We start from the raw sequence: 23,668 nt of genomic DNA, 5'->3' as shown, positions 1-23,668 counted from the left end.
CTTCCTTCTCAGTACCATCACCCCTAAAAGAGGTTGTCTGTAACAATATTTTCTTGTCCATTTCATCTTTTACATTTCAATTTACATAGCCGCCCTGGGCTCCTGCTGGGAGGAAGGGCGGGATACAAATCAAATAATAAATAAATAAATAAATCTCATTTCTATCTACTTTTTCCATGACTGATTTTCATCTTCTTTAGAACTGCATGCTCAGATTTCCTCCCCACTCTAAGACTGAAAGTGCACTACTGTATTCATATTCACAAAATATATGATACAATGTGTTTAAAATAAATGAGAGATTTGAAGTAGGATTATGAAGTAAGGTCCAGTTTGAGATGAAAGCATCTTGCTTTAAGCCAATCTATAGTCTTCCTTGTTAAGGAAGACAACATGCTGTAATCATTCTGGCACACATGGATGAACCATACACCCTTGACTCTTCAATCAGAATTCCAGCCTGGTTATAAGATGGAGATGGTTTGAATTATCCTGTGGATGATCTAAGTATGGAGCTAACTGGGGAGTATCTCTATGATGGTCTCATTTGACCTCTTAGCAGTACAAATATGGACCACACCATTCTCCTGAGATGATCAGAACATATAGTCACAGTGTCTGAGCTAACAATTCAGTTGTTCCCTTTATCATTTGTCTGACCACATCCAGAGTATGGTCATTTATGATGCTAGCTCAGCCCCTTGGGTTGAGGACTGTTGGGTTGTGCAAACAGGGAGATGTAACCTATTTTATGCTGTTAATGGAAAAGCAGGGTAAGCACCATGAAAAAGAGCTGCCAGCTAGTGACCCTACCGTGAGAAAGATTTTGGCACCAAAGGGAACAATTTTTCATTTACTTATGTATATGAGAGTCAGTGTGGCATAGTGGTTAGAATGTTGGACTAAAACCTGGGAGACCAGGGTTTGAATCCCCACGCAGCCATGAAGCTCACTGGGTGACCTTGGGCCAATAACTGCCTCTCAGCCTCAGAGGAATGCAATGGTAAACCACCTCTGAATACCGCTCACTATTAAAACCCCATTCATAAGATCGCCATAAGTTGGAATCGACTTCACGGCAGTCCATTTATTTATTTATTTATTTATTTTATTAATTATATTTCTATACCGCCCAATAGCCGAAGCTCTCTGGGAGGTTTACAGCATAAAAACATCCAGTATACAATTAAAAACATATATCAAACACATTGAAACAATATAACAAAATGTATATATACAAATGTGTATATGCAAATGACTGTTACACACAGTTCTGAAAAATTTAAAAATTCTGGAAAACTTGCAAGCTTGCCTGCTATTATGTGACATTTTGATTCTTCCTACTAAAGATATTGCCTGGCTGTGAATTCTGAAAATATTCTAATGGATTAATATGGCTTCCTAAACTGGGTTGTTTTCAGTGTGTGGGTGAGAAAGTGTGCTGTACAATGTAATGGCTTGTGCTGTATAATGTAATGGCTTAAGATTATAATTTTTTTTGATGTTAAGATTATGCCTAAGAAGGATGACATAAATTAATATTGGATTTTGTCACAACAACATATAGATTTGTGTGGGTAGACACACACACTTTTTTAGGGGAAGGGGCCAGCATGATCCACAGGAAACTGGTGTGAAGATATTTATTATTATTAATAATGATGATGAATTTATTAAATTCATTCTGCAATAAATATCTTCATTATACTCGATAAATATATGCATTTATATCCATAACATCAAGTCGTGTTTAAAGACATGTCAGATCAGCTACCTAATAATTCAATATTTTTAAAGATGTTTTTAAAGCTTTAAAAAATGTTTTGTTTTAATGTATTTTAAGGTCTGTTTTTATGTTTTAAAGTGTTTTTAGCGTTTCTTTGCCGCCCTGGGCTCCGGCTGGGAGGAAGGGCGGGATATAAATCAAATAATAAATCAAATAAATAAAAATATAATAAATATGTGAAGATTTTAATATTTTGCTAGTGGAGTCCTACACTAGCCCTTCTATAGTCTGTTATTTAAAGAAGCAAAGTAATTGATGCTTACAAGTTGTGTCAAGCATAGCAAATCAGTACATGGCAGGCAGTTCTTTTGAAATGTAATCAGCGGTGGCTGGTGCCATATTGAGTTATGCAAAGGCAACACTGTCACTAAGGAAGAGGAAGCTGACAGGCAGTGCCACTCCCGGACTGGTTGTAAATATTTAAGTAGGCAAGTGGGGGTTAGTTGGGGGCAGCCAGAGGTTTGTGGCTAATGGACCAGTCTCCACTGGAAATGTTATATTAACTTGCTTGACAGAACTGTACCTGTTACACTGAGTATTTTTAATGATAAAGAATTTTAAAACTTTATAAATAAATTAAAACACTCTCTATTCTCTCACACATGCAGATGCATTATGCCTTTCCCTTATTAGTGACTCTCAGCTACCCAAAATATGCAATGGGGATTTCTTTTTCTCTCCCCCACCCCATGCATAAATACCACTATATGGTATTTTAGACATACCCCTTTTAGGGAGCGCACATGGAACGAAAGGCTCTCCCAACTGAGGCAGCAACAATAGCTTCAGAGGACGGAAAACCCACAGCCCCTTTTCCAGCCATTCTGCACTCTCTCGTGATGAATGATTTTGCTTAAGACTCGCAGCCGTGGACAAGACTGACAAGGCAGTGCTAGACACATTTACTCACCGGGACGCCCCACTGAACGTGTGGCTTACTTCCAGCTAAGCCTGCATAGGATTGCAACCTAAAGTCTATTGCGTTTGGATAGGGGAGTGCACCTGGTGTCTCATTCACGTGCGTACAAAAAGAATTTTCGCATGCCTGAAAGGCAAAAACTGCAGCTTTCCCCATGCACTCTCTTCGCTTGTTCTCTTAGCTTAGGGATACGCCACATGCTGACCGCTCCCGCCCACAGCTTGCCCGTCTGAGACGGCGGTTCTTGAATCGCCGCCGAGCCAGCCAATCAGAACCTCTCAAGGGCGTGGGCTCGAGCGCCCTCTCTGTTACTACAGTACTTCGACCTTCTCTACTGCTCTTAGGCCCGCCAGCTCGTTGCGTCCCTCCCTCGCGCCCGCCCGGTGATTCGCTAGGCGGTCTGTTGCTTAGGAGACGGTTCGCCGCCGGCGCAGACCCCGGGCCGGGTAGAGTCGAGAGAGCTGCCGGCGGTTCGGAGGTTGGGATGAGGCGGCCAAGAGACGAAGGATCCGGAGGGGGAGGCCCCGGACCCTCCACCGGCGGCCAGGAGTTCAGCGGTGAGTGGATGGCGAGGGGTGGCGGCAAAGGCAGAGAGGGTGGATTAATGGTGACGAGGCGAAGAGAAGGTGGGTTGGACAGAAGCCTGGCAGAGAGGCGTGGTGGGTTCTCCTGCGGTGCCAGATCCCACACTTTACAGTCACTCACTAAAGGTCCCTCTAGATCGGTCTTTTACTCCGGAGTAAGAGGCGGATCGGAGCCTTACAAGCTGATTCTGTGCATGACTGCTTCGAAGCAAGACTCAGCCCATCGAATGAAATAGCATTTACTTTTAAGACTGACATTGTATTCAATCTTAACGTTTGGAATAAGCCTTGCTTCGCACAGTGGGATTTAAGCCTGCGAGTCCGTCTGCACGCAGGCTCGGGCACAATCTAGCCAAAGTAAATCTCATTGATTTCAGTGGGAAGCAGCTAAGGGACTTATACCCTTAACGTATGAGTAGCATTCCACTTTTTAGTTATGTATTGCTTATATCCCACTCTTTCTCCAAGGAGCTCGTGGTGGCAATCATGGCTGTCTACCCATGTTATTCTCATAACAACCTTGTGAGGTAGGTATGGGCGAGGCTTAGTGATTGGCCCCCGGGCACCTACTGATCTTCATGGCTGTGTGTGGATTTGAGCCTAAGCTTCCCAGGCTCTCGTCTGGCTTTCTATCACTATGTGACAGTGGCTCTTAACTGTACTTAATTTGGGGTGGATTGTACCTTTTAATGATATGTGTGTTCAAATTTCCCAAAGTGACAGTGTAGTCCTAAACATGTCTGGTCAGAAGGAAGTCCCCTTGATGTCATGGGGAGTTGCTGTCAAGTTACTGTGTATAGGAGTGTACTCTAAAGTATATTTCTTTAAAATATATTTCTTTAAAATCTATGCCATCCAATCTATATTTTGTAGGTATGTAAAAATTTATGTATGGGTGTGAGGTGGGTGTTTGAAGTGACCTACATTTCTCCTCCCTACTCTGCTCCTCAAAACAAGTTTTCTTTTCTGAACAGCAGGTTTTGATTGACCTATCACAGCTGTTACCTTCAGCACACAAAATTAGATATGTTCTATTGGCTTGCAATGATAGGATTGTTGGAGAGTTAGATGTTGGTATTGGTGTGTGTGGACTGAAATGGAATGATTTCAAGGTGGGAGGGATTGGTATTCCCTTCCAGAAGTTGCCAAAATAAAATGCATACCAACCTGTCAGGACATGTTTAAAATTTTTCCTTAGGGGGGGAAATATTTTTAAAGACACATAATGAACTAACATTTCAGAAATCTAAAAATTTCACTTATCCTAAAACAATTCAGTGTGATGGATGCAACCCTAAATATACTTTGAGACTAATCCTAGGCAGAGAAATTGTGTGTTGATTTTAATGGGTGGGCCTAATGCTGCATAGGACTGGACTGTTACTTGGAAGTACCTTCCACTGAAATAACTTATACACATTTTGAAGTAAATATAATTACAATTGGACTTTTAGAAAATTAGGGAAAGAATCTCAAATGGATCTTGTTTCTAGGTGTGCTGAATAAAAATGTAGCAGGGTGGGGACAACATTTTCTCTTAACTGTGGGGATGATGACAGATGCACATATGCCAAGGAGAGAAGATTAGTCGTGGTTTTAGTCAAAAATGGGAGTCTGCAGCTTTCACATGAATGAAAATATGCAAAACGCCTGTTTTATTGTTGGCAAAGAAAGAGTGCCTGAATGTATTTTTCCACAGCAGAGTTACAAGGCCAAGAAGCACAGAGTCCGTGCAGATCTCAAGGACAAGTAGCCAAGGCAACCAGCTGGCCTTATCTATAAGACTTAGCAGATCTGGCCAGTCGGTGTGGGGGTCGAGGAGTTTGTACAGAGAGAGAGCTTGTGATATATTCTATTGTCAGTAAAGTGACTCTTAAAACTTATTACTTGTCTGGCTCATTGCTTCAACTGGCATCTAGCCTGTCACTATACTGTTCTACATCCTGGGCATCTGCTTGCGCCAGATACAACATCCAACATTTATTACCTTGACTACAACTTGTCACTGTTTAGCAACAGTAGCAGTTTGTCCTCTAAAAGTAAACAAGGAAAGAAAAATAAAGCAAGATGAATTCTCTTCAAGATGTTGATCATACATTCCTTCTTTCTCCCTGTCTTCCCAGTGTAAATACCATCTCTTCCCATTGCTAATGGGAGGAAGAGGTTTGACTGTGTACCAGCTGCTTCTCTGAACATTTTCAGAATTTTCTGTCAGTGTTGGTTATCACATTATGTTGAAAGAAACAAATTCTCTGGTCTCCTGCATTTTTTAAAATACCTGTGGAGTTGTTATTAATTTATTCTACAGGAGACAAAACTTATCCAGGTTTTATGTATTTTAATCTTTTGAGAAAGATTAAAAATTCTCTCCAGATTTTAAAAAATAATAATAATGAACTGTGCAACAATTGTTTAGTTCTTGTGAAGCTGTTGCAAAAATTGCTTGCAAGGTGAACATGATCAGGCCTTTAGTTGCTTAGTATTCATGAGGTCTAGCTTTGATTTTATCTGTGAGAACTAAGATGAAGGTCCCAAGTTAGAAAAGTTGCAGTTTCCTGGAAGGTGATCAGTGTGACCTGCTTTTTAGTGAGAGCGCCACAACCCTCGCAATCACCTTCCCTAAAAAGGACTGGTCGCTAGTTGTCACAAACCAATGCGTCCAGGGTGGGCTTTTTCAGGAGCGGTCAGATCACCGCCTCTTTCAAGGTAGCTGGAACCACTCCCTCCCTGAACAATGCAGTGACCAGTGTCTTCCATTCTTTTCTTGTAAAAAACACATTCAGCATCCAGAGGGTGTAGTATAAATATACACATAGAGCTTCCTTGAATTAGTGACCACCATGTATAGACCTAGAAGAACTGAGGGTTAAAGCACAGTCCTATGAGCTGATGTGTCCAGAAGTTTATAGGAGCAAGCATTAGCACCCCAGAACCAGCAGTAACTTTATGTGAAACATTTGGAATATTCTGAAACTGTGCTGCTTGACAGTCCTGCCAGGCCCCACCACTTTCTGTTGAGCCAATCCAGTGCCTCCTTGCTTGTCTGCCCTGATTTTTGGTTGGACTGATGCCGGCACCAATAACTCCTTGCATGTTGAGAAAAAGCGGCCGGGAGACAAAAACGTTCAAGAGGGAAGGAAGGTCTCCCTCTGAGGGAAAAGGGCCAAAGGAAATTGAAGGAAATGAGAAAAAGAGATAAAAGGTTAATATTTTTATTATGCACCAATCGGTCAATCAACTGGGAATAGAAAGGAAGGGGACAAGAAAGAAATGTTGTTGTGGGGGAAGGCACTGTAATAGGACCAGGTCAGAAGGATGAAAGAAAGTGGCAGTTGTGGGGTGGGGGTGGCAAGCTGAATGTGAAAAGATAATGGCAGAAGAAATTGTTGGAGTGGGTCAAAATACTCTGAGAGATATGTGGGGAGAAAAGTGAAAAAGAAAGAAAGAAAAAACTCTCTGAATCAGCAAATTCTGCCTAAAATGGGGAGACTGTCACAATACATGTTAGTTGAGGAGTGCTGAACTATGGAACTCCTTGCCCCAAAGAAAATGTTATGACACAGAATTTTGCATTTTCCAAAAAAGGATTAGATACAATGTCAAGAAATGCCAGCTGATTATTCCAAAATCTTCTTGCGTTTGCCACCATTTTCTGACTGGCTCTTCCTCTATGCCACCATTTTGTGACTGGTGGGCCTCAGTAATTTTCAGGTACCACAAGTGGGCCCTGAGGGTACAAAGTGTTTGAGCCCCAGTTTTAAAACACAATAAAAATGTCAGTTATTTTCTTGTTTTCTTATTTCCAGTGCAGAGACCCACGGGTGTGACTGTGAACTATCAGCCCTGCTAAGCTGCTGGCTTTCCCCTAGCCGGTTTATGATGGTGCTGTGCAGTGCAACGTGTTTGCTTTGAGCAAGGTTGCAATTGTGCTCTCCCCTCCACAGGATCTTAGCTGTTAATTTAACTCTGTGCTGTAGCTTATGTAGGGTTTTCATTGCAGTTACGGTAGAGCTGGATGGATTTGCCACGCTTTGCTACTGGAGTGGGCAACTTGTGGCCCTTAGTATAATTTCATGTGGCCTTCTGTAAGCAATTAGTACAGGCCCTCTACAGGTGATCAAACCTGTGTTGATGGAGGGGGAAAAGAGGGTGAAAAGCCAAAGCTGATGGGGGGGAGAGGGGGGGATGGGATGGGATGGAATGGAAGGGAGAGAGAGGGAAAGATGTAATCTCTACCTACTAATGGCTGTGGTTCTGTTCAATGTTGGATCTGGCTCTTCCCACCATGTTGCCTCCACGTGAGTTTTCCTGTGGATCAGCTGTCCTTAACAGGAAAGAAATTATCCACGTCTGACCAACAGGAACTAATGGCAACTCTGTATGTGTATATATACAAGACTCACCATAACTCTGTCCTATTTCTGACTACCTTGTAGAGAAAAATGATGCCAGCTCATTAAGTTTTATAATAATCATAACAGCAACAGCCTTTCTATGTTAGTGCAATCCCATACTACATGATTTCTGTTTTTGTACAAAGCATGCAAGTCTGGTCTCACACTTTCCTACACAGTAGAAGCTGTGCCACAGAGCACAGTGTCAGTGTCCTGATTAGTGTCTCTTCATATGCTCAGTCGAGCTGTCTAAAAATTCCAAATATTTGGGCAAAATCCATATACTTTCCCCCACAGTTCTCCCATTTTGCTAGTACTTATGTTTCTGTTCTCTAAACCTTCTCCTTATTTCTGGTGTCTTCACAAACCATTGAAGTTGCATTAAACCTTTTGGATCTGGCTGTCATTCCCTAATTTTAACAGTGAATATTATTGAAAATAATGGCATTATGTTGTGAGTTAAGTATGTTATATAATCTTTTACCCACTAATGTGGGAATAAGCCTAGTTGAATTTAGTGGGATTTACTTCTGAGTAGACAAGCATGGGATTGCTCTGGTAGATTCACAATTAGAAATGGCTTTTGCTAGTTCTCTTGATTCAGAATAACCACATCAAGATGTTAGTTCATAGGCTATATGAAGATATTTTATTGCTGTTGCTAATGACTTTAATTACCTGTGGGATGGTCCATTTGCACAGATGGCTATTTAGAATGGTTTTTTAAAAAAACTGGTAATGGCCATGGTCAATCGATAAGCACTGACCTCTTAGGTTTCAGTTCTGCCAGTCTTACTGTTTTGTTATGTTTTGCATAACTTTTTTTTTTACAAATGGTCTCATTAGCTTTGAATGGCTTTATCTTTAGTGGCTTTTGTTTAAAAGTATAGGCATCCAAATCAGTGGAAAAATATATGTGCGTCAGAGCTCCTGCAGACTCAGTATCAATTGTGGTCCTTTGAAATAAAGATGGCATTTCTGGTAATTATTTTTTCATTGAAATTTGCTTATGTGTTGGATTGCCATCATTTCTAATCAGCGTTGCTTTGATTCATACATATCTCTTTATTTCTGTGATGTTTCTGATACTGTTGGGAACTTTTGAATAACGGCAACTTGTCCTTTCTATGACCTCTCCTTTAATCCTTCCTTAATCCATCTTGAAGAGATTAATGGCAGAATGTCCTGAATAATAAGGAACAATCTGTTGTTTACAATAGGGGTTTTTTTCCTCTCCTTCTCCCAGGGGAATGTGATGTCACTTTTGTCTCCAAGTTCTGCGTAAGATTCAGAAGATGTGGCTGTATAGAATACCCTGTGGGGCCTGTATAGAATACACTGTGGGCCTCATCCGATTGCCCTTAAGAATAATCATTACAAAAATCTCACAGAGGTATAAACAGCAGGACTTCATCTGGTCCTTATCTCATCTTGCATACCTCCCCTGAAAGCCATTAAACAGCAGTAGTACTGTAGCAGTGAAATGCGGCAAAACCATCCAGTTGTGCTCCACTTACAGTGATAATGCCATACATGCCTCTTAGTTTCCATCCTATAACACAGTGGTTCCTCAAAAAACTCCCCCCCCCCCAGACCACTTGAAAATCGCTGATGGTCTTAATAATGTTTCTGTCTGTTGTAGCAATTATAATGTGCTTTGATAGATGCTGGATGGTTTTTAATTGTATTTTTATTGCATCTTTTGTTTTTTATATTGTATTTTATTGTATTACAATTACAAGAAGCAATAAACATACAATTAAAAATTAATATGAATATTTAATGCAGACATGCCATGGACCACCGGTGGTCCATGAAGCACATTTGGGGAACCCCTGCTCTAATGCTCTACTACTCATTTAATTTCATTCTGACACTGTTTCCTTTGTGGTCTTCAGGTATAGCCAGGTAGAAGTTTCATGTGTTTCCAGTTTTTCATTATATTACACCACACATTAAGTATCCTTTTGCAGGTCTTGTATTTGCTTCATCTTTCTCAGCACCACCAGAGCATCACTTTTCACATAAACAGTAACTTTGTCATGGAAGATCCTCTTTTGTACTTTAGGAATTTTCCTGTCACTATAAGGTTGACAGCATTCCCTATAGGTAGTGTGCTACTATAGTGCCTCAATGTGCGAACTACTCTCACATGCCCAGCATGGTCTTGTTTTTGGAGCTTTCTTTATCTCCATGAGAGCTAGAAACCTATCTTTAAAAATGGAATTGCAGGCTATCGGGATGGTTCCTAGTGTTTTGGCAGTCTGGAAAGAGAAACTTTGATCACCTTGGTGACATTGAGCACAGTCCTATGCAGGAAGTAAGTCCCGCTAAGTGAGTAAATGATGGAAGTAGGTTCCACTAAGTTCAGTAGTGTTTACTCTCTGGTCTAAAGCTGCAATCCTATACACACGTGGAAGTAAGTCCCATTGAACACAATAGGACTTAATAGTGAGTAGGCATGTATGGAATTGCACTGTTAATATCTCAACTTGTGTGTTGGCCTGAAATAACATATTGCGGTAGTATTAATTAGCTGTCATGATCCATAATAGTTAGAAACTACAGTGTCATTTCACTGGACTCTACTTTATTATTAGCTCTTCTTATGCACTCTCATTTCTTAAAAAAACCAAAAACCCTAGGGGGGAATTTACATACTTTGGAACCTAGCCTGGCATTCTGCTTACCCACCTTCTATACAGCATGGATTTAGTTCTCTCTCTCTCTGTCCTCCCCCACTCATACAGGGGGAGGGAGGGAGAAAATATACTAAGTTTAGCTGTTGCATGATAGTAATGTACTTTTTCTTAAAACGCTTAACTAAAATACTTGGTTTTTTTAAGGATGCTTGTAAGAATGGCAGCATTATTCTCTTCACTACTACGTTATTTCCGGATAGAGTGGTTATGAATACTGGAAAAGAAGACTGATGACTTAAGCAACTACTATGACAGATTCCTCACTCATGTAACAGCAACATTCTGGAAAATCCATATTTGAAAAAGAAGCATTTTCAATATTTTAAAGAATTTGGCTAACCTGCCTTTAGAAATGAATCGTTACACAACCATGCGGCAACTTGGGGATGGAACATACGGCAGTGTCCTGATGGGGAAGAGCAATGAATCAGGGGAGCTTGTGGCCATCAAAAGGTATGGTAATCTAACGCTCTTTAATGCTGAACAGTGCAAACCTGTACATGTCTATTTGGAAGTAAGCCCCACTGAGGTCAGTGGGAATTACTCCTAAGTAAGAATGTGCATATAATGTTGGCTGATGTTAGAGAAGGACTAATAAAATATAAATAATAAGAATATGCAAATGATTGAAGAATCAATATTCTCTATGCTCTTTAAGCAGTGGTAGACATTTTGTGTAATTTATTTCCTTGTGGCTTGTGCTCTGTGGGTCACATTTGTCTTTCTCCCATTTTGCTTTCCTTAAATATTTACTGTTTGAGATTGCCAGTTACCTTTTGCAGAGCTGCTGCCTCTGGCTGGTTGAACTGCAGTAATGGAACCCTTTCTGAGCTACTTTATTGTAATTTAGGCAAAATGAAATGGACTGCCTCCAAGTCAATCCCAACTTGTGGTGACCCCATGAATAGGGTTTTCATGGTAAGCAGTATTCAGAGGGGGTTTACCATTGCCTTCCTCTGAGACTGAGAGGCAGTGACTAGTCCAAGGTCACCCAGTGCACTTCATGGCTGTGTGGGGTTTCGAATCCTGGTCTCCCAGGTCGTAGTCCAACACTCTAACCACTATAGAACTATCTGAAAAAACCTGTTACGGAGTCTGTACTGCCCTTTCATTTCTTCCCTTTAATAATTTTTTTTGCAGTAGCTTGCATTGATATTGTTGCCGACACTTATTATTTATTTATTTAATTATTTAATTAAGCTTATATACTGCCCGACTAGCAACAGCTCTCTGCGCGGTGAACATTAAAAATATTTATTTATTTATTTATTTATTTGTTCTGATATTAAGTAGAGCAGAATGAAACTTTTAAATTGGGGAGTACTATTTCAGTGCTGGGCATAATTTACTCGGCTTTCTTTTTTCTTTGTGTTTCACTTTTATCACCCAATAAGCATGGATTCCTTGTGACTTCTGTTTCAGAATGAAAAGAAAGTTCTACTCCTGGGATGAATGTATGAATCTTAGAGAAGTCAAGGTAATGTTCATGGTATGCTAATTTTACAAAGAGTGTTTAGATTAGGCAGCTTCTGCTCTGTGTGGAGACCTGAAATCTGGCCCTCTGAAGGAGTACCTCCCACTCTGCACTCTTGCCAATGTAAAAGGAAAAGTAAGTTGTGAAGGGAGTGATGTTTGTGGCAATAGGAGTTGCTAGCTGTCTACTCGTGGGTTGCCGCCTTGATGCTTTTCTCTTTGTTGTCAAAGTGGTCAAATTAGTTGCTGACCAGGGGCCTATACTATTGCTTACAAAAGTGGGCTATCTTGTGTCAGAATGTAGCCCTCCCCAGCCTTGTTAGTGTTGCCTTTTTTAAAAAAAATCTGTCGGTAGGTTAAGTTAGTCTGTCACCACTGTTTATTGATTGCTGTGTTTTACATTTTGAAAAATAAGAAAATGTGTATAATTTTGTAATACGAATGATGGAATTGTAGTGAGATATTGTCTGCACAGAAAGGATAGCTATGAAAAATGGGCTTGTCTTGAATCTAGACACTATGTAGGCTACACGAGCAAAGCTGCTGAATAACACCAAGGAAAGGCATGAGAGCCAGTTTAACTAATATGCAGATTTTATGATGGTCATATATGGCATTCATTTGGATCTTTGGTCTTTGTAAAATTCTAATGACTAGTATGAGCTTTAGTCTGTGTCCCAGATCATAAAGGATATGGAATCTGTCTGCATTACAAGATGCCTGCCCACACAATGATATCAAACAGGGAAATGTGAAAATAAGTTATTTAGTGTGTTTTCATATACACAAGCCCTTGGAATCAGATAACTCCATGTCTGGCCTTCAAAACCTGCTTGCTCCAAACCCTTCCTTTGCTAAAACTGAAATCTGAATAATTCCCAGCCTTTTGTTGCCACTGATTTCTATGGGCAGTTATTTCTATTTTTAGTGAAAAACTCTGTTTAGGCCTATGTTGGAACCAAAGACAAGGTCAACGTTATTCACTTTGGTGTATTGCAGTCTCTGAAAAAACTTAATCATGCCAATGTGATAAAGCTGAAAGAAGTTATTCGAGAAAATGACCATCTTTATTTTGTATTTGAATATATGAAGGAAAATCTCTATCAGCTGATGAAAGACAGGTATGTATGCTTTTGTAACTTAGTACAACATCCTGTTTGCTTTTTTCATAGAGCTCTGTTTGCAGTTCTTTGTACAGCACAGAAAGGTAATTGATATTTTTATAAAGTAAACATGTCAACGTTTCTCTGTGTCTAAGATACTGGCCTAGTTTGTTCATTTTCAGCAGTCCTGTTGACCACTGGAATATTCTTGTAAGCTCAGCTATCTTACCCAGTTCAATTATTTTCCTCTGAGAAGAGCCCTTATGTTACTCAGGTTTAATTTGATGCTCTTTATATTGTTTTAGAAGGGAGACTTACTGGTGTCTCATTATGCCTGTTTATGTGGCACTACAAATTGAGACACTTATATGTTTTCTGCTTGACATCTTTGGCATCCTATCTATATGTCAAGCTGAGACAAATTTCTCTCCCAGTTTCTGTTGGAGTAAGAAAACTAGCAAACTCTTCGAGAGGTTTTCTTACTAGCCAATAAGTGTCAGAGTTCATTTATGTCAGTAACGTGCTTTCACGTTACCTAAATCTTGTGTTGCTTTTATTGAGTTGCACACCATGAATTGCCATCAAGATGCCTATAGCACAGATTTATCAGTTGACCTTTTAACATTGTTATAGTTGGTATGATATGATGTTATACTATTTTGTATTAAACTATATTCAGTTGTGCCCTATGGCAGATATGAAATAAAATTTAATTTTTAGCCCAGGAGCTTTCAGATGAAATGGTTATCAGAACCACAGGATCAGTTGAGAGGACCAGCAGAGTTGTAAGATTGTAGCTTCTGCCCTGCCCATCAGGCCTATTTGCCTGTATCCAAGACTGTCAGACATCCATCCATGTATCTGAATAGAGCTCAAATTCCAGTACACATAGTAGATACAGATTGTACAATTTCCAGATTGTTCATGGATATTGATTGCACTGTTCAAGCCTACACATATTGGATTTTATTCACATATAATTGTATTCTAATGTTAACGTGTATTTGTGGATGTCTGGCAGGACTGGTATATCTGAATATGATTTGGGGTGTGTGGAATTTCAGCTTGCTCCAATATCATCCATAAAGATCAGTGAAAACACTGCATTGTTCTTAACTGATTACATGTAGGAAGAGTTACAGAAAAGTTGAGGATAATTGTGAGCATCAGTAACTGTTATTTTTTTATGGATATACTGTTAGCCATCTTGGGCAATCTTAGGTTTTAAAGATGGGTATGAATTAACTGGCTAAGTAAATAAAAATTGAATACCATTCCTTTTGGTTAAATCAAGGATCTTTGTTTGATTTATTTATTTAATATATTTATATAAGGCTGCCAAACAGTATTGTTCTCTGGCTGGCATACATAAAACATAAGATACAAATTTAAGATACAATATAAAGTCATAGTTTGTTTTTAACTGAACAATTCTGCTTCATAAACACAAAAAAACTCAGTGTTATGAAAATCTCTTGACATTGATTTGTTTCTTCACAGAAATAAGTTGTTCCCTGAGTCTGTCATCAGGAACATCATGTATCAGATATTACAAGGGTTAGCTTTTATTCATAAACATGGTGAGTCCTTTTGCTACTCTGCTTTATCTATTTAAAGAAGTAAATGTACAGTGATAAGAGGTATATTTGTAACTAGAAAAATGCTTCATGATCTGTTAAGAGTATAATTGGTGCATATTTTTATTTTGTAGTGCCATTGGATAAAATGGAAAACAAAGTTTCTGACTGATACAGATTTCATACTGTCATCTGAAATAAAGCTATAGCTGTGTATTGATAATTAAATTACAGTAGCTTCCAAGTTTTGGCAGTTCTTATTTTTCCACTGAAAGAGTGTTTTGTTTAAAACCAGATAAGACTTCATGCCTACCATGAGGCTATTAGATAATAGGTGGTGGTTGTTGTTGTTATTTCCTTGTCTCTATTCACATTCACAGGATTTTTCCACCGGGATATGAAACCTGAAAACCTTCTCTGTATGGGTCCTGAACTTGTTAAAATAGCTGATTTTGGATTGGCTAGAGAACTAAGATCTCAGCCTCCATATACAGATTATGTTTCCACCAGATGGTAAGTACAGCTGTAATTCTGACCCCACTTACCTTGGGAGTAAGACCCATTGAATTCAGTAGGACTTACTTCTGAGTAGGCATGGTTAGAATTGGTCTTCACTTACATTTTGGGTCTCTATATTGAACGTAGTCAGTTACTTTTCTTCCCCATCACAGGTACCGTGCTCCTGAGGTTTTACTGCGATCTTCTATTTATAGTTCTCCCATTGACTTATGGGCTGTTGGCAGCATAATGGCCGAACTATACACACTAAGACCACTTTTTCCAGGAACGAGTGAAGTTGATGAAATCTTCAAAATTTGCCAAGTGTTAGGAACCCCAAAGAAGGTAAGCTATTTTGAAAACACATACTAGCTTGAATAAGGTAACTTAAGCAACTTCACAAAAAGAAAGTTTGTCAACTCCCCCTCTGCCCTGCAGCCACCTGTGAAGCTCCCAAAAGCCTCTTCACGGGGTTGTGGGGGGGCGGCTCCTGATTAATGTGGAATGGGATGTGGGGAGCTGTTGGGGAAGAAAGAAATGGGAAGCTTTCCTTCTGTTAACCTAACCTAAAATCATGGTTGAATCTAAAGTTATTTCTCTCCATGCCCCCAACTCCACCCTATGTTGTTGAGGAAGGCCTGCCTGACTCTCCAGAGAAGCTTTTTGAGGATGCAGGGTTCTATTGAAGTAGGAAGAGGCATAAAGCTTTCATTCCACAAGCTTGTTTAAATTAGTTTATTTTAGGATTCAAGCCCAACAGTTAGTCAGAATAAAATTAATGTGTGTGTTATGTGCCTTCAAGGCTTATTGGCTCTGAATATTAACCACTCCTGTTTGCTGTGACTTGTTTTGTACTTAACCATGATAATGAAAGCTGCATGAAAGTTAAAACACACTTTTAAAGAAGGATTTCCTTGTGGCTTTTGTATAGAAAAGTGTGTACATCTAGCACCACTCTTGCTCTTCGTCCTTACTTGGGAGTGTGAATTCATCTTCTTGTGAATGAAGTGGTGTCATAATAGAAATATATTCCTTAATATGTAGTTGGACACAGATTGATATAGGAAAAACTTTGTTGTCATGCTGCTATAGAAGCAATGAAAAAGAATGTGTTGGCAATTCACCATAAACATTGTTACAGTTTGAATCAAGCTTCCAAGATCCAGTCTGCCTTGGACCATAAAATTTATTTTGTCAAATGTGTGCTTTGTCAAATAATTATTTGAACATGAAATTATTATTTGGGTAAAAGAAAAAAGAGAAGATGAACATTTTTTCTAAGTACAATTATGTTTTGTATTTTTAGTGAGAAACCTAATATAGGAAAGACCCCTTCAATAATGTAATTCAAATGTCAGCATTTGACAAGGAGCAAGCAGGAATAATAAACATGCAGAAATGCAGTGAGTTCAAAATTGCTATCCAGCAATCTCCCCCTTTTTAAGGAAGCACAGATAACGGAGCAGAGATGGGAAACCTTTCTTCCCCATACGCCCCCCAAAGGGCAATATTACCTCAGAGGAAATCTTTTAGGGTCTCATGCCAGCAGCATTGATGACAAAAGTGGGCAAGCCCAGACCCATCCTCTCATACCCATTCATTCCTTTCTATTTTCTCCCCTGCCTTTCTCTCACTCTCTTTACTTGCCTTGCTTTCTCCCCTTCTCAGTTGCCACCTCTCTTTGCCCCCCCCCAGGTGTAGCAATTAGGCTTAAAAACCAGCTTCCATTGGCACTAAAAGGGGAGGACTGTGGCCTGGATGGGGAGGTCCTGTGGGCCTGAGCTTCAACATGTCTCCTTTAAAAAAAATCCATTGCCTAATTCCTTCTTCCATTTTTAGTCCATAGGATGTATGTGTTTGCACTGCTGGTTGTAAGGGTGCAGAGACATGATAAAGGCTTCTTTTTCACAGTCTTCAACTTGTTCAGCAAATGCGCAGTGTGTTTTCATTTTCTTATACTAAATAAGTCTGTGTCTAACAGTGCACTCAAGTCATGTCTCCTTGGATATAAGCCCACTTAGTTCACAGAATCTTAAAAAGGTGAAACCTCCATCTCATTCTGGTATCGCATGAATCTGGCAAGAATCAGGTGCAACCTCTGCCAAAGATGAATTCAACACCCTCTGAAGCTAATCTTGCCATCACAGAACACAAGAAACTAGCAACTATAAAAACAGCAGCTATAAAAATAACAGCAGCAGCAGCAATCTAGAACAGGGGTAGGCAGAAGGTAGATTGGGATCTACTAGTTGATATCTAGGAGCTTTGAAGTAGGTTGACAAGGATTTCTTATTCCCTCTTGGACAATGGCAATAGCAAAATGACTCTGCCTCGCCCCATATTATACTGCTGAAATGAAGAAAGCTGGAGGTGAGGGATAAGGAGGAGTGGATATTTGTGTGGAAGGACTGTGAGCGCCATTCAGTTCTGGTGCTCAAAACACATTTCTGGGCTCATAATTTTTTAGTTCTGAATGTATGTCTTTTGTGCCAGGCTCTAGGTGGATGTCAGATTTTAGTAAAAAATAAAGTAGATCCTACAAACCTGAAGTCATCCTTCTCCTTGTTTAGAAGATTTATTTTTTTCCAGTTTTTCAAAACATAAAATAACTTTTTGTTTTATGCTTTAAGACTGCTTTTGTATGTCTTTTTAACAGAGTGATTGGCCAGAAGGATACCAACTTGCTGCTGCAATGAATTTTCGCTTCCCTCAATGCATTTGCCTAAACCTAAAGACTCTAATTCCAAATGCCAGTAATGAGGCAATACAACTTATGAGTGAAATGCTGAACTGGGATCCAAAGAAACGGCCTACAGCAAGTCAGGTATGTAATATATGAAATAATTTTGCAAAATTCTCCAGGTAACTAAGGATGCAGGCCAAGCTATATGTAAAAGGAGATGAAACATCTTCACTCCCCCCCCAAAAAACCCCTCTTGATAAGACTCATTGTAAAGTTTTTGCCTCCAATAATTTACAGCTATGGTTAAATCCAAATGATGCTTCTTGGGAGGCCAGAGGTTTAGGACAATGTGATCAACCTGCTGTTGCTGGAGTGTGTGTGTGTCTAGCCAGAACAGGAATGCAGCATAGGTTCTTCTGGGTTCTGCTTCTTTTGTTGGAAACTGGTGGTAGTGGTGGCCAGGAGTGCTGTTTATTAATTAGGTCATTGGATATATCACCCTAATCCTTAACAGTGAGCAATAACTTCAAAGGTTGATTACTGTACTGTACTGTACATAGGATTCCCTTTGCAAACAATTTTGAAGCTGAACATGGTGCAAAATGACATGGTCTGCCTGTCTGAAAGGTGAAGGCCAACAAGAACACTTTCAAGCAGTTCTTTAGCAACTTTCTTTAGCAATTGCTCTGGTTTCCAGTGAGCTTCAAGGCCCAAAGTTACGTAGTTCTTCAAAGCCAGCGTAGTTGGACTCCTGATCCATCAGCACCAGTCAACATGGCCAATCATCAGGGATTATGGGAATTGTAGTCCAGCAATGTCTGGAAGACTACAGATTCCCCATCTCTGTTTAATGGCCTGGAATGATCTAAATTAGAAAGCACCACACCATTACAAAGTATTTGACTTCTAAATTCCTCTTTTCGAGTCATGCGCCAGACTCCTTCCTTCCATGGAAATTTGATGGTAATCAATAAGGAGCAGATCGTTTGTAGAGGTTACTCCAACTTTGTGGACTGATATCCTCCAAGAGGCATTTTTATGTCCTTCCCTGCTAGGTTGAAACCCATATAAGATTTAACCTGTTGATCAAAGCCTTGAACCAAAAGGAAAGGGAGAAAAAAATTGAACCCCTGGATGATTTCTCACAGCTGTACTTGGTTGTGATATTTTGTTCTGTATTGGATTAGTTTTGCTTCCTATCTTTATGATATTGCAAGCTGTTTAGGGCGTTTACAGAAAGGGGGGATTTAAAAAAACAGGTTAAATGCATAAAACATTTCAAGCAAACAATGCACTTTCTGTATACCATAGCAGTGTCACCCTTGTGAGATACACCAGTATTATTATTGTTCCCATGTTGTAAAGAAGTTGAGAAATTGTGGCTTTTCCAGGGTCTAATGAGTGCATGGTTAATATGATAATTGAATTAGGAACTTTCTTGCTTGGACTCTTAGCTGCAGTGCAACACCAGTTCCTCTGTTTTATATGGAGTTAAAATTCCTTCTTTACTCCAATAAATGCTGGGCTGTTCAGTCCTGTGCATGATATTGCCCACACCACAAAACCTAGCATTATAAGATTGTATTGTACTTATGGAGATTTGTTTAACAGCCTGTCACTAGAATGCTGTTAGACACTTTATCTGTATTACAGTAAACACTGTTGTCTCTTTCTTCAGGCATTGAAGTATCCTTACTTTCAAGTGGGCCAGATTTTAGGACCACCTCCACAATATTTGGGTGACAAACAGTCTCATCCCAAGCCGATTCAAGCAACAGAGCCAAAGCCATCTCTACCCAAGCTAGACCCTGTATCAAAATTAGAATCTGTATCTAAGCCAGAATCTCAGTCTTCATCAGATGCACTTGATAAGTTTCAGCTGCAGTGTCTCTCAAAGAATAACCAACAGCCGCTCCAGCCAATTCAGCTGCCACAATCATTCCGTCCATCCATCAATAAAAATTCAACACCAGTAAGTGCTGAGATCAGCAGAGGGGGCCCTTTTGCTAGTTCCGCCACCTTCGGAAACTTGGGGTGGGGGTGGTGGTGGCCCTGGGAGAGGGCATTCTCTGTGGCAGTCCCTAAGCTGTGGAACTCCCTCCACACCGAGGTGCGTCTGGCAATTTTATTGTGCAACTTTTGGCCAATATTAAATACACACCCTGGCCTTTGACACCTGAGATGTATATTTTTAGGACCCACCCTATTTTCTGTTGTGTTGTTTAGGTTGTTTTTAATTGTTTTAATTATATGTTTTAAAATGGTTGTAACCCGCCTGGGTGAAGGGTGGGTAATAAATTTTAATAATAATAATAAGTTGTTGTCAAGTAACTATTTACCTATGAACAAATCAAAAGTACAGCTACACCATGGGTGTACAAGTCAAATTACTCTGACAGCCAGTTTTACATTCTTACTAATTCAAGAAGGCTACATCACTTAATGAAAGAAAAGCATTTTGTTAACAATTGCAACTGGGTATTCTCTTCTTAAACCCATTCTTTATAAAGCCCCCTTTCCCCCATGCCCCATAATACTCTTTCCCCCCACCCACTACTACACATTTCTCTGATATCCCCTTTTCCCTATCCACTCCATCGTGTTTTCTCTGTCTCCTGGCCTATAGCATGCACTATCTCTGCACATGTTCTGTTTCTCCTTTTTTTGTGTTTTCCTACCTGTTGATCTCTCTGTACTCCCACCCCTCATCCCCCTCCCTTTTAAAACTTTATTCAGACCCTCTTTCCACTCTAAGGTTTGTTTCCCATCCCTGACTTCCCAATGTCTGCTCCTTGTTAACCTTCGGAGCAGCCGCAGACTTGGGTTTTGCTTTCCCAACAATTCACACACGGAGGGAATTTCTGATAAAAGTGGATAATTAATTGTAGTTGGCTGGCTGCAATAGGCTGAAAAACTGGTGCCAATCTTATCATGGAGGATAAGGCTATCAGTGGCTACTAACCATGATGGCTATACTCTGCCTCCACAGTCTGAAGCAGTATGCTTCCAAATACCAGTTGCTGGGAACCGCAGGGGGAAGAGTGCTCTTCTACTTAGGTCCTGCTTGCAGGCTTCCCATGGGCATCTGGTTGGCCACTGGGAAAACAGGATGGGCCATTGGCCTGATCCAGCAGGCTCTTCTTATATTGTTATGTTCAACAACACCACATGTTTCTGAATCCAGGCAGAAGAGGAGCAGTGCAGAATATTATGCAAGCATTTTTCTATCCTTGCCTCCCACTGCTGATTGGCCTGGGTATGCTGCCAAGATTGTTTCAAAGAGGTGGGGAAAAGGACACATATAATTGGCATTTGGAATTGTTAGGCAGGGATGGGGAATCTGTTGCCCTCCAAATAGTACTGGACTACAGCTCCCCCTGGCCATTAGCCATGCTTGCTTGTCCATCCTTGTGTTGGTACATGAGAACCCCAGGGAAGCGGCAAAGACTCAAAGCAAACGTAATATATCAATGTATATCCCACCCTTGTAGTGTCCATACATCATGCAGTGCAGCTACAGCACTGTAAATTCACAATACAATAAAAATATATTAGAATACAAAATACAGCAATAAAAATGCATGAAATAACATTCACGTCCATTTAAAAGCAACAACCGCACAGATCACAAGTAAAAATGACCTTAGCAGGCAAAAGCGTACCAGAATAAAATGTTTTTTACTGGCTGATGAAAGGCAGCCAGAGAGGGTGGTCGCCCCATGCTTCACAGCACAAAGTGTTTCCCTGTATTGGTGCAGCCCCTGAAAAGGCCCTGTTTCTTATCGTCCTCAGTCATGCCTCCTTTGCATCCCACTTAGAGTTGAAGGCTCTCTCCTTTGGATCTTACAGAGTAGGCAGGATGGTATGAGTGGAGATAATCCCTCCGGTATCCTGGACCCAAGCCAACTCTTTGAATTGGGTCTGGAAGCAAATTGGCAACCAGTGCTGACATTTCACAGAGTTGGTGTAACATGGTCCTAACATCCTTGCTGATGCATTCTGAACCATCTACAGCTTCTAAAGAAAAATTCCTCAAAAAAGAATGGAGGAGCTCATCTGGGGAAAAACCAATCTGTGCTATGGCTTCAGGTTTTTATATGTCACTTTTCCAGAGAAAATTACCTTTCGTTGGAGGAACTGTTCCTTTCTGAAGGTCTCATAATCTTCTCTGGACACAATATTAGGGAGGAGAAGCAAAATGCAAGACAGAAAAGCAAACATCCCATTCTTTCATACTAGAGCTGCTTCTTGCAATCCATCCTTCTCTGCCAGTCCAGCAGGACTCCCTACTCAGCGCCAAATAATCAACACATCCCATCCTAACAAACACCCCTTTTCCTGCTTGACACAGTGGTGGAGCAGAGGAGCAGTTTGCCCAAATCTGGAATTCCATCTCTGTCCTCAGCAATTTTTCTGTCTTTCATGCTTTGAGTAGCTTTAATTACAGCAATTCTTATATTACACTTCTCTTAGGGTCAGTTCAGAGTATTAGGACACCGAACCCTAGTCGGGTGAGAGAGGTTTATTGCTGGTATTACCAGCCTGTTTCCACAACTTGAAGAATTTCCTTCCATTACTCTATACCCTCAATTATACACAGATAAACTTGACTATTGCTCTGAAAAATTCAGAGCAACCTTCAGACGAATGATATGGGAATTGAATTTGTACAAGGCACAATGGATAAGTAATAAAAAATTAATTCTCTTTTAAAATAACAGTAACAATTTGATATAATTTGGCACAAAATACACTAAGCCTAACTTCCTTCTATTACTTTCCCTCTTTAAACTACAAGACCCAGACCTTGTTATCACAGGGCAAGATTCAGCATCATACCAGTGGAAACAATTGAATTCTCCTTCCTTCCCCTTCTAGCTTGCAACTCTCTGTACCCCCCTCAGTTTGTTCTCCAACATCTCCAAACCTTCCAAACCAAAATGTGGAGGTGCGTGTGGGACTGCAGGGGGAGGAGAGGAAGGGCAGGTTCTATTTGTATAAGCAGATGTCCATTGTGCAAACAGGATGCTACACCTAGGTGCCACCCAATTATATAACAATGTACACCCTTGTTTCCTTTCCAGTGAGTCCTCCCTTTTTTTCAGAACTCAGCTTCCTACTGTCCTAGGTGAATCTTCTATTTGCCCTCAATTTCTCACAGAACCCCACTGCCCAATCTCATCTGACAAAAGAAACCCTATCATATTGAAGTTCTGTAATCTCCATAGCCAATCAAACAGTGTGCACACCTCCCTTCTGATTTCCTAACACCATGTAACTTCTCAGTTACTTTACACATTTTCATCTACAGATTTCACATTTCTATAAATTAACTATATCCCTCATTAGTTGATCTTTTCTGTAACCCAACAATTCCATTTGCTCCAGGTATGATTTACTACAGAATCAGACCTCCTAAAACCTATAAGTATTTTCAACCACTTTTCGATCTAAGGTAGTAATGTACAAGTTGTTAGATGTGTCAGAAATAATGTAGCCTTTTTTGTGTCATCAAAACAGAAACAAACAACCATAGGACCTTCCAATGGTGCAGTAGGCCTAAAAAACTGTCGGCGCCGATGGGGCCAGACTATATTAAAGGCTATGGATAGTTGGGATGATTTTGATGACTCAGAATTTGGAATCTCATATTCTAAAAAGCCTAGCATTACCATGTTAAATGAAAAGACAACAAAGGAATCTCTTTTTAGGTAAGGCATTATATTTCCTACTACTTTCACAGATAGGGTTGAATGCAGCGTCGCACTAAAGTGAATGTTCTGTTAGCAGAAAGATTTCTTCTTGTGCAATGAAATCATGTCCCCCTTATTTCTCCCTGCGTGCCCCCTAAATCTGCTCTGGGGGTTCCCCCAACCCTCTGGAGCAGATTTAGGAATGGCATGGGATGACCATGGGGGAGAAGGGGGAAATCCTTTGTGCCTGCACTAT

General features: G+C 40.2%; 1 protein-coding gene across 7 annotated transcripts in view; it reads left to right on the top strand.

The window, feature by feature from the left end:
- Positions 1 to 3,029: 3,029 nt before the first annotated feature.
- The window catches only part of MAK (male germ cell associated kinase), a 51,626-nt gene continuing 30,987 nt past the window's right edge, over positions 3,030 to 23,668 (top strand). For 4 of the 7 annotated variants that reach the window (XM_061591840.1, XM_061591826.1, XM_061591847.1 and 1 more), the window contains exons 1-10: positions 3,030 to 3,262; positions 10,530 to 10,838; positions 11,808 to 11,862; positions 12,858 to 12,979; positions 14,462 to 14,541; positions 14,919 to 15,051; positions 15,210 to 15,381; positions 17,693 to 17,860; positions 19,398 to 19,691; positions 23,240 to 23,430. In XM_061591840.1, the coding sequence (XP_061447824.1) occupies positions 10,738 to 10,838; positions 11,808 to 11,862; positions 12,858 to 12,979; positions 14,462 to 14,541; positions 14,919 to 15,051; positions 15,210 to 15,381; positions 17,693 to 17,860; positions 19,398 to 19,691; positions 23,240 to 23,430 (1,316 nt within the window). In that variant the 5' untranslated portion in view covers positions 3,030 to 3,262; positions 10,530 to 10,737. Of the gene's footprint in view, positions 3,263 to 3,719; positions 3,817 to 10,529; positions 10,839 to 11,807; positions 11,863 to 12,857; positions 12,980 to 13,030; positions 13,066 to 14,461; positions 14,542 to 14,918; positions 15,052 to 15,209; positions 15,382 to 17,692; positions 17,861 to 19,397; positions 19,692 to 23,239; positions 23,431 to 23,668 lie in introns of those variants that run through there. The other 3 variants (XM_061591852.1, XM_061591860.1, XM_061591832.1) reach the window with 3 other exon arrangements.

The sequence above is a fragment of the Rhineura floridana genome, chromosome 1 (genome assembly GCF_030035675.1).
Source record: "Rhineura floridana isolate rRhiFlo1 chromosome 1, rRhiFlo1.hap2, whole genome shotgun sequence".
Classification (NCBI taxonomy): domain Eukaryota; kingdom Metazoa; phylum Chordata; class Lepidosauria; order Squamata; family Rhineuridae; genus Rhineura; species Rhineura floridana.
Note: the sequence above shows the minus strand (reverse complement) of the source record. Positions and strands in the feature narration are given on the sequence as shown.